We start from the raw sequence: 10,650 nt of genomic DNA, 5'->3' as shown, positions 1-10,650 counted from the left end.
TTTGCTTTTTACTAAATCACAAGAAGATAAAAACCAACATCATAGAAAATCAAAGGCTTTCTTATTTAAGATGAGGAAGAGATCTGAAAACATTGTTCAAGCAACTAAAAAACACTCATCACACAAACAGGTTAGCCGTCAAGTCGTCCAGTGCCCTCATCTCGGGGGGCAATTATTTCAGAAAGAAATGTGAATTCAACCTGTATAAACGAGAGGCTGAAATTAGAACAGTCCAATATCAAGATTGAAGCATATATGTTCTTGCAATAACAAACAAAAGTGGTAGCAAGATGTCTTACACTTTCATGGATAATTCGGAACTGAATCCGATAACAAAAGTGCGAATTTCCATTGGGGCAAGTTCCACGATGAGTTTAACAGGATCTATGGGGCCACCTCTTGATGCCTTTTGTCCATTGGAAGAACCTCCAGCTTTCCATACTAGCCTTTTCTTTTCCATTTCTTCTCGTTCTTGGTTAGCGCTTAAACTCATTTCTTTAACTTTCTTAATCTGGAAACGGACATTTTGAAGAAGGATATGATGTTTAATTGTGATCTTATGCAAAATGCTAATGAGATCCGGTGATATATACGTATATGTTGTCTCACCTTCCTTCCTGGGAACAGCTTCTTTAATTCTACATTAGTTACAGTTGATAGATCTTTGTCCTCGTCAACCTATAATCAAACCAACAGTACAAAACCAAAGTTATATATAGAAGTGCACAAACAATAGTTCTTAGGCCAATTGATGAACGAAATCTAAAGCTTTAATTTGTGAGTTGTGACCATCATGGCCAAATCTTATTCTATTCTTGAAATTACGATGGCCAATTTCAGGAGAATAACATTCATGTTTGGAGAGAATAATTGGTCTAGGCTCTAGCTAAGGAAATCGAAGATCTAATGGCACCATAATGCAACGATTGGGGGTAAAAGTGCATGAATATATTGGGAACGGGAAAAACCTCGTATAAATGTGCCAACCGAACGAGCACACTCTTGTCTTCAAGCTCCTGCAATTTTCAAAGGTGTAGCGGGCAATGAGGGGAAGGAATTGTAATTTCGAATTTCTACTTAGTATTTGAAGCATATTTATATCATTTGCAGGGAGATGAAGGGGTACCTGTAGTGTGATAATTGCAACATTATCAGGAAGACTGTAGGAAGGGTCTATCCCTGTAAATGTAGGAATTTGAAACTTCATCCCTTCATTTATATCCTGCAAATCCTCGTTTCAAGGGAAATATCGTGAGAACAAAACTTTTGTAAGATATCTCGTATTAAGGGAAAATATCATTGAGGCCTTCCCACAACGTAACCTGCTCGGCAAAGGCTAAAAGAAACGGGGAATATATCTCCTGTCCAAAAGATCGACGCCACTTAGCTCCCTCTCCGATTGGATCAATTCTTACATAGTACTTTCCTTGTACCTAAAAGAACCATTACGTAAGCAAACAGAGGTAGATGCTGCATTATATGCTTGAATCCAGTAAAGTTAGCAAATTTGAGAATATTAACTGTATTTACGGCTTTTAATGGCGATTAAAATACATAGTTAAAGTTCAAAATTGTTACGAAAGTGAGGAGAGAGTTTTTCTAATGTGCTGTCATATATTGTCTCAAACTATCATTAGAATAGAGAATACAAAACCTTATAAATAGGTACTAGAAGACTACGTATAGGAAACAAGTTTCCATATGTCCTACTTACCTAAACTCCTAAACGGCCTAATATATAGAGATTCTATATATCAAATATATAATATATATTCCATAACAAAAATTAATATAAAAACGAGAGCTGCAAATTCGCTTACAGTTAACCCTGCACATTTGTCTGTAACGCATACTGTTTCATTTAGTGCTTCACCAACACCTCTACCATCATCATGAAGCAATCTCCTATATAGATTAAATTGAACTTGTGAAATAGTACATATAATAGAAATGGTTTCGTAGTGTAAAGTGGGAAATTGAAAGAAAAGTCGGGGAGGGAAAAAAAACGCAAATATTAGATTAGCTAGAAAGGGACACGGCAAATCTACCTGTGAAGCATCAGCTCCAATTGCCCATCAACAAGGCTCGATCCTCCCACAGACCTATCGACTAAGATTGAGAGCTCTGTGTTGCTATCTTTTATGTATGTCCCGAGATTAATCTGAAAGAATGTGATTATATAAGGTGGAGCAGATAGAGTTCTCATGAAAACAACACATTCTGGATTTTGAACTAGAGAAGCCGCCTCAAACTTTATGTAATAAGCAGCGAACAAAATGACAATAGAGTGAAGTATAAGCTAGTCAGATTGTCTAAATACTAAAATATGCACGTAAAGAAGATGTTACATCCATAATAAAAAACATACAGGATAATAATTTCCCGCAACTGGTTGATTCACTTGAAGGTCCCAATCAGTTCTGTAATTCCGAATCTGCAACATTACATACGTTCTCATACTCTCATGTGAACAATAAGAAAATAATAATAATAGAAAAAAGAAAGTGACGCACCCTTTCAAGGAAGTCACGCCCATTAGAATCAGTGTAAAATGTCTTGTTACTTTTTATTTCAGTTGTAATCTGAGTCACAACCTCTTTCCCTATTCCATCATCAATAGGTATTGGGCCAATCTGAAATCCAGAATTTCTTATGTAAGTATTACTTGAAATTTCAGCATTTTCTCCATCCTCCTAATCACCGATCGATACGTTTGCAGATAACATGGCTAAAACTAAATTAAATTGACTTACAGTAAACTCAACTTCGGCATGCTCTCTTTCCTTGTAAACTCTAGTAACCTGCCCATGTATTTTAGCCATGACTGCTTAGCAAAACATTTTAAGGAAATACAAATTTCTGATGGCACCGGAAAAGATGAAATACTAGAACGAGAAAATATTCCTACTGGAGTTTTCTGGGTAATTATACGTTTATACAAACAAAGTCACATGCTCGCACTTTTTATGGGTCCGAGGAGGGAGATGGTGTTTTACTCCATCAACTTTAGTTGCAAAATCACTTGGAAATTCACATCAATAAAAAATTCTGCGTTATCTTATCTTTGTTTTTACATTTAAATAATTTTATAGCATAAAAACACTAGAAAAACAAATCTTGAAGAGGAGTTAAAAGTTGCAATTACTATGGAATGGTATATTTACCTGGTATATCCATGAACTTATCGTCTGATGAACTTCATCATAAAGGGGCCCACGCAAAACTTTAAGGGGGACCTAATATGTTAACACCCAGCATCTTAATTGATAAGTTTTTTACATGAGCATAGGAAAGACGCCCGTACCTTCAAAATGTCTCTCTTACCTTTCCTTCAGAGTTGATGGCAAACGAACCATTTGGACGAAATATATATGCTCCAGAAGCCTTCAGAAGTAAATAGTTCTTACAATAACATATATAGTAAACTGGAAACAATTGAATTAACGAAACTACATAAAATATCAATAACAAATGTTTGAAGAGAGTATCACCTGATAGTGATCTCTATCCTTATCCTTACTCCCGTCATCAGCAGAATAATAAATGTAGGATTGTTCTACAGCAGCACTAATCTGCAATGAAAATAAAGAAACGTTTAATGAACATAATGTGGGCATGATTAACTTTTGGATGTGTATGGGCCCATAATACTTGTATAAATAGTAGATCTCTGTATAGTTTTAGACAGACAATACGATAAATCCCTTTTATTCTCATCATTCAACATGGTATCAGAGCCTGTTCGGTCCACTTTGTGTTCACCCGGTTGTCTACCCGTGGTATTGGTGGCATCCAATTTCAAGTGGTCAAACCAATTAGATTCAAAATGGCCCGGTAGTCCACTCGAGGGGAGTGGTAAGAGTCCGACATTGATAAAATAAAAGAGAACATATGTGTTTATAGGCTATGGGTTAGACTAGCTAATTGATTGGATTCAATCTTTTAGTGTGGTTTGACCCATGTGCATTATAGCCCAAGTCCAATCTTACATGATAATGAGGAAGTAATGATGTTACGAAAGAAAGTGAGTGCAGGTGAATTGGAAGGGGATCAGATATGCAAGGAGCGTCAGCTTTTGCTATCATTTAACAAAGAATTCTTGAGTATAAAAATTAAGGAGAAATGACATTTTTAGTCCCTCTAAATAAATCTGACGAATTATTGAATTAACTATATACCTTGCTTTGGCTATTAACAAATTTAGCAAGTCTTCCGTCATTTCCAGAAAATAGAAGTTTCAAGTTGCCAGGCCCTGCTACTATATCATCATTTTGACTCGTCCTGGACCCAAGTACTGTCTGCTTCACTGTAGCAGCTGCTAAAAAAATACAGTTCGTAATCCATCGGGAAACATTAATGAACCATGTATACCGTTGATATATAAAAGAGTAGATATGCAGGTTAGCAGCTAACCTTTCTGTCCACTACGGGTGACTGTATATGTGGTAAAACCTAGAGGAGGAGGAGTTGCGGTAAATGCAAGCCAGTATAAGGGGGCTGTGTTTGGAGATTTGCCGACATAGGCTTTAGCATAGTCTTTCCTCATGGATATTGAGGCATCTACTACTGGAAAAACCTGTGATTCAACTTCTTTTCCAGTGGAATCCCAAACATTAACATTTTCACTGGTCACCTGCATCATATATTCCAGTTTGTCATACGAGGAATCCATAACGGACTGAAGGTGGTAATCGAGGAAATGTACGCATCAAGAAGATTTTGGCCCTGTTTGGTAAAATAGTTAGCCTATAGGCCAATTTTGGCTTATTTGACCACTATTAGTTGTTTGACTTGGTTTAAAAATGAATATAAGTGTTTGGTTAATTAGCTTTTTGTACTCCAAAATGCTAAAATTCAAAAAGCTACTCAAAGCAACTTTTTCAATTAGCTTTTTAAGAAAAGAAATTATACCAAATAGCTATCAGCTAACAGCTAATTTACCAAACACCTTTCTACAATCAGCTAATATTATCAACTAGTTATACCCTCTAATTAACCCAATCAGCTAACAGCTAAAAACAGCTATCAGCTAACATCCATTTACCAAACAGGGCCAGATTTTCTGCTAGCAACTAACAGGAAATTGGTGCGAGGCATCAAAGGCAACTCTGTATATAGTAAAATAATTTGAAAAATATAAAAATTATTAAATCATATCAGAGAATCCATAAGGTACACTTACCGGGATTCTCACAACATCTGTTCTCTTCCATCCCAGAGGATTATAGACAACAATCACCTAGAGAAAGCAAAATTGTTGTAACAGATAGGTTTCAGCAATCTTCTCATTATTCCAGCAGATACAATGTAATGAATCTTGAAAACTGTTCCAACAGTACATACTACTTACTAGTTCTTTCCCAATAGACAAATCAATTTCTGTCGGAGGGCAATAACTTATATTCAGAAGGGGGCACTGAAATGAAAAGAGAGAAACGGTCACTACTAATAGAAACCAAAAAAATACAAGGAAAAAAAATGAAAATTACAAAATTTAATCAATCTAGCTCTATATACAGGAAGACATGTATTCAAAAGAAAAAATAAAAATAAAAATAAAAAAACAAACAAAAGCCACAGCACATATTAACTTCAAAAGTAAGATATCTCTCCTTACAGTTGGAAACAAGAATAGAGAAGACAGTATTGAAAAATGTCTTTCAGCTTATATGCATGAACCTCGGGATCATCAAAATATAGGGATGTTTTTGCCAGTGTTGTAAAAATCGGTCTAGGCGGCCGCCTAGGTGCTGACTAGGCACTAGGCGCCCCTAGGCCGAGGGGATTTCACCCCTAGTTTTTTATTTTTATTTTTTTTTAAGGGTTTAGGGCAGCTACACCTTATCATTATTATTATTATTTTACTCGGCCGCCTAGGCAGCAACCTAGGCTCTAGGCGCCCCCGACCGCCCGATTAGCGCCTAGCGCCTTCTGCAACCTTGGTTTTTGCAGAAAGAAGAGGCTAGAGGGAACACAAGTACCACAAAAACTGCGTGTTCATTAAATGTTTAAGGACAGTGTACAAAAAGCAAACTCAAGCTGGAGTAGACAGACTCAATATTATGGAAATGAATAAAATAAAATGCAGCATATAACTAAAAATAAAAAGCATTGCCAATGATACTCTCTTAGATATTTGGAGAAAATACGCCCTATATTAAAAGACAAAGGCTCCTGATGGTTTGCCTGATTGAACTTTGTTTCCAGATTCTTGCATCCAGATTTCAATTTTGCTTCAACCACACAAGCCAATGAACTTGCAACAACATCTTCAGCCTGCAAGAAGTCTTATCTTAAAATACATCATCTTGTTGGCAAGTGGACAAGCCGCAAGTTGTATTTAGACATTAGAGTGAATCTTACCTCTGTGTAACCTATGGACAACCTTTTTGCATAATCATTAGCTACATGTTGTTTTTCTGTACCACTAACAGCATCATGATGTTGAGCAATTCCCATAGCATCAGCAAGTGAGTCAGTAGTTGGCCCGACCTTATTTCTCCCTTTAAAATATTCCAATTGCCTTGCCGCCTATAGTGCATATAATCAATATATATAAGTTTGAACCCCAAACCTAAGTGCCCCTCACTTCACCCTGCCTGGGGAGCTTGTTAGAGGATGTGCCTCAGTGGTGCAGTGATTTGAGTGCTTGTAGGGTTTGAACCCGGACATTTGCTGGCCACCCGCAGCCACACTCAGGCTTTCACCACTGAGCTATGCCCCGGGGGCCATATAATCAATGTGCGTGTGTGTGTGCACACACACACACATATATAGGGTCAGGTTCCCATGCGGTCAATCACCATTAGGTACGCATAAATGCAACATAAAGTGTTCGGAAATGCACCACTAGGTGTGGTGCATTTGTTTGGATTGTGCATTTCTAAACGCTGTGTGGTGCATTTTTGCATACCTAATGGTGAATCCGCACCGACCGCATGGAAAGCACTGTCCGCATTTGAACCAATATATATATATATATATATATATAAAGAGACTCAATGAGAATTCAGTAGCTACTTATCAAATAAACATGAAGAGTTGCAAGACATACCAAATAGTAGGCACTCATCAATCTGACATAGCCTTTGATGGTTGGCCTACTTGTGAAATATCCTGTCCAGTAAGCATTTTCACGGTCTGCGTATCTGATTAACAGAGACATTTATTCATCAATCTTTGAAATTTTTGTGAAATCTACCAAATACCAAATTGCCTATAAATCTTAAATAGTCTGTCTGCATTACAACATCTTAAAACTTTCAGACTCACGGGAAATAGTCCTCAGTCTTAAGAGGCCAAGACTGATCGGAAGCATATTTTGCATCAGTGTAGATCGATGGAGTTGAGTACAAAGCATTCACACGGCCATCCTACAAAAATACATAACGCCCTTTGTCAAATAGAATTTCTACAACTGTAAATTCATCTAAAACTACTGGAATCACAATATGTTCAGTCAAATGGCAGAAATGAATGATTATGACCAAAATAAACGACCAAAATAGCATTAACATAATGGGGAGCACCAACTTGATTGACATAATGAATGAGTTTGTCCAGGTTCCGAAACCAACTGTGTGCATACTGGTACTTGAAATCCGTTCCCATGGTCCACATTACATGATTCGTGCGGGTAATATTAGCCTGCAAATAAAAGTTACCACATAAGTTCTAATCCCTAAGAAAATGCGAGCAATTAACAATTTATGAATTGGCAGTGGATACTATAAGATGAAAAATCCTATCTCACCTGCGACAATGCAGCAGCTACAAAGTCATTGACACGCTCTGGGACATTGTAATCAAACAGATCGGTATCGTCCTTCGGGTTGGCAAAAGAAAGATACCATCATTATCTAAAGCAAGCAAAAGATGAAGAGCCTGGTGTACAATTCTTTTAACCATTTACCTGAACAACGGGAGAATCGTCGTTGACTTCAAAATAGAAACCACTTGGAGGCTCGTAATTCTCAGGAAATGCACCAGCAAAAATCTGAAGAATGAGAAGCACAAAAGAGGTAAAACCAAACAAAAAACTTTAATAGCAGAGTAGAAATTACTACCTAGTCTAATGTAATATCAATTACAAATTCACAACAAAAAAAAAAAACTATACCTGTGAGGATGTGCCCAAACTTTTAGAAGCCCTCCAGACAACCTCAAGACTCTTCTCACCTTTCCGCTTTGCTCTGTCTTGGTAGTCAATTCGCCCAAAATAAAGAGAGTCAAATCCAACCTAACAGGCCAAAAAGTGAGTTTGATTGGTTACTGTGGTTCATATGAGGAAAGGTTCCAATACTAATGAATTAATAAACTCGAGGTTTTATCTTCTTTCAACCAAACAGCATTCAAGAAACTCATTCATTTATGGGTTTCGAATCGAGTGCAACTGTGAGTTAGATTAGTAGACAAGTCTTGTAATTCAAACATAGATGAGAGTAATGACACCTCAGCACCCAAAAGATATGCCTGAACTGCAGAGTGCCCAAACGGATCAATTTGCCAGCCAATTCGTGGGGTAACATTGAACTGCTGTTTGATATACTGGTGTCCTAAGGTTGTCTGATCTATCATATCAATATAATGTGTAGCAGCTTCATCATGCATGCACCAACCCCCATTTCTGCAGGCAAAGAACCCGTAGTTGATAATCAAAAAGAATAGTAGCATTACAATTTACAATCAGAGAACAACATTTTTTAGTCATATCAATCATATATATATATATATATATATATAGTTAAGCAAAACAAAACTAATGATTATTCTAAACGTTCCGGCTCATTTCCTCCTTACACATAACACCCCCACCCCAAGTTATTGCTTCAAATTATAATACAAATTTGTGTCCAAAAAGGCAGCAAACAATTCGGTTAAGAAGTAATATGATCAGAATAACAGATACATGAACTCAAGTTGACCCGAATTGACTAGCCCCCGGACTGTACTCTGCATTGCCGGACTTTGGTTCCTCCACCACCTCTGGAAAAATGCCTGCACAATAATAATAATAATATAAAGCACAAAGAGCTAGATTACATCAGTTTTCTATAACCACAAAATGTACATACACAGCATACATATATATATATATATATTAGCAAGAACAAAACCAGTACAAATAGAAAAAATGTACTTGCCTGTTCAACATAGATAAATTTCCTGTTTTTATCAGCTAACAATGCCGGAATCAAGGAATCCAATACATTTTGCACACAAGCTCCCTACATAAATTAAATTAAGGAATCCAATTCATTTATCACAAGTCCCAAAAAAAAAAAAAAAGAATCTTTCACAATAATAAAGGGTATACAAGGTTTTAAGCTGAGCACCTGGATTGAATTATTGGAGCCAACATAGTACTGGTCAACAGTCTTCAACCAACCAACATCATCGTGAGTGTGAGGAACCAAATGAACATTGAGCTTCCCGGGAACAATGGCGGCCGAAGTATCGTACACTACGTACTTCGACTCCGCACACAACACACCCACCGCAAGAGTCAACGACAAGAACCAAAATTCAACCTTCGCCATGGGTTGCAGATGACACCCAATCTTGACAATCGATCAAACACCCAGAATATATATAGAGAGACACTAAACACTAAAGAACAAAATCAAGAATCATTGCAGGCGTTGATGTCACATACAAATTCCACTCTTCCTTCACTTCCAAAAGAGGTCTCAACAAACAGCGGGTCGCTTTCTCGATGTGTGGGTTTTACCGGATTGTTGATAAGATCGCAAATGATTGTGGAAATGATATTTGGATTGATTATTTTAAGTTTCTTTATAGCTTTACTTAATAGGGAGAGTGTTCGTCTATGGAAATGTGAAGATGAGCGCGATTCACTTGAATGCAGACAAGGAACCTGAACATATAGTGGGGAGTGAGTAGACTAGAGTGACACGAGTACGCGATTATCCATGGAGCAGTACAACAATGTACACGTCGCACCTTTTGCTTTATTCACATTTTTCATTTTAGTTAAAGGAAAAGCTGCTAATAAAGATCTACGGCCTTTTGGGCGTGGTTACTGATTAGATACTTTTCTTCCTTTCTTAAAAAAGAAGAATTAATTGAGATAAGATTTTCCGTACCACTGAATTAATATGAGCTCTCAAGATTCCGTGTATAAAACTGTTTGAGGAGATAAAATTGCAAGACTAAAGTTGATTAATCTAATCACTTCAACTAGCTCTGGGCTTAATTAGATACTTAATCATATCAAAAGGTGAATGTATTTAATTAGTAATTTTAGTTCTGTTGGATACCCCATACCCCAAGTAGGGTATCTAGTCAGACGGGCCGAGTAAGTTGTCCGGTCGAGACCACTGGTTGGGCGACTGGGGCGACGGGTAGTCGGTAGCTGAGAAGGCAGTGTTGAAGGTCCAAACTATTTGAGCTTAATGAGGAGAATTGGTAGCGTTACGAGAGTGGGACAACTTCCGTTTACCAAATTAGTCTAACATTAGATCACGAGAGTGGCGTGTTACTCAACCAATTTAGAGTTGGTAGTCTTAAACCTGATGGTGAAGTTTCTAACCCTCAAGCCATTGATCCATGGCATCAAACCAATAACACCCGTTCCAATCCCTAGTCTTTTATCATTATTTTCATTCCACAATTTATATTCTTATGTTT

At 37.2% G+C, this 10,650-nt stretch overlaps 1 protein-coding gene across 3 annotated transcripts; it reads right to left on the bottom strand.

The window, feature by feature from the left end:
• Positions 1–39: 39 nt before the first annotated feature.
• Positions 40–9,960, bottom strand: LOC109190169 (probable alpha-mannosidase At5g13980). Of its 3 annotated transcripts, none has more exons than XM_019340621.1 (30): positions 9,336–9,955; positions 9,144–9,227; positions 8,909–8,997; positions 8,452–8,626; positions 8,120–8,239; positions 7,913–7,996; positions 7,754–7,825; positions 7,534–7,647; positions 7,273–7,373; positions 7,055–7,148; positions 6,364–6,531; positions 6,187–6,276; positions 5,351–5,416; positions 5,183–5,239; positions 4,414–4,633; positions 4,179–4,318; positions 3,492–3,572; positions 3,325–3,384; positions 3,165–3,236; positions 2,754–2,801; positions 2,514–2,633; positions 2,369–2,434; positions 2,049–2,161; positions 1,821–1,905; positions 1,323–1,433; positions 1,127–1,222; positions 969–1,016; positions 610–678; positions 300–511; positions 40–200 (listed from the first exon to the last, which is right to left on the bottom strand). In XM_019340621.1, exons 1-30 carry the CDS (start codon positions 9,537–9,539, stop codon positions 173–175), a joined length of 3,087 nt encoding a protein of 1,028 aa, XP_019196166.1. In that variant the 5' UTR covers positions 9,540–9,955; the 3' UTR covers positions 40–172. The 3 variants fall into 3 exon arrangements, with proteins under 3 accessions (XP_019196166.1, XP_019196167.1, XP_019196168.1); XM_019340622.1 differs by having other exon boundaries at positions 4,179–4,315; XM_019340623.1 differs by lacking the exons at positions 40–200; positions 300–511; positions 610–678; ... (1 more) ...; positions 1,127–1,222; positions 1,323–1,433 and adding an exon at positions 1,499–1,573 and having other exon boundaries at positions 1,789–1,905; positions 9,336–9,960.
• Positions 9,961–10,650: the final 690 nt, after the last annotated feature.

The sequence above is a fragment of the Ipomoea nil genome, unplaced genomic scaffold, assembly GCF_001879475.1.
Source record: "Ipomoea nil cultivar Tokyo-kokei standard unplaced genomic scaffold, Asagao_1.1 scaffold1572, whole genome shotgun sequence".
Lineage (NCBI taxonomy): Eukaryota > Viridiplantae > Streptophyta > Magnoliopsida > Solanales > Convolvulaceae > Ipomoea > Ipomoea nil.
The sequence above is the reverse complement of the archived record's forward strand: the minus strand, read 5'-3'. Positions and strand labels throughout refer to the sequence as shown.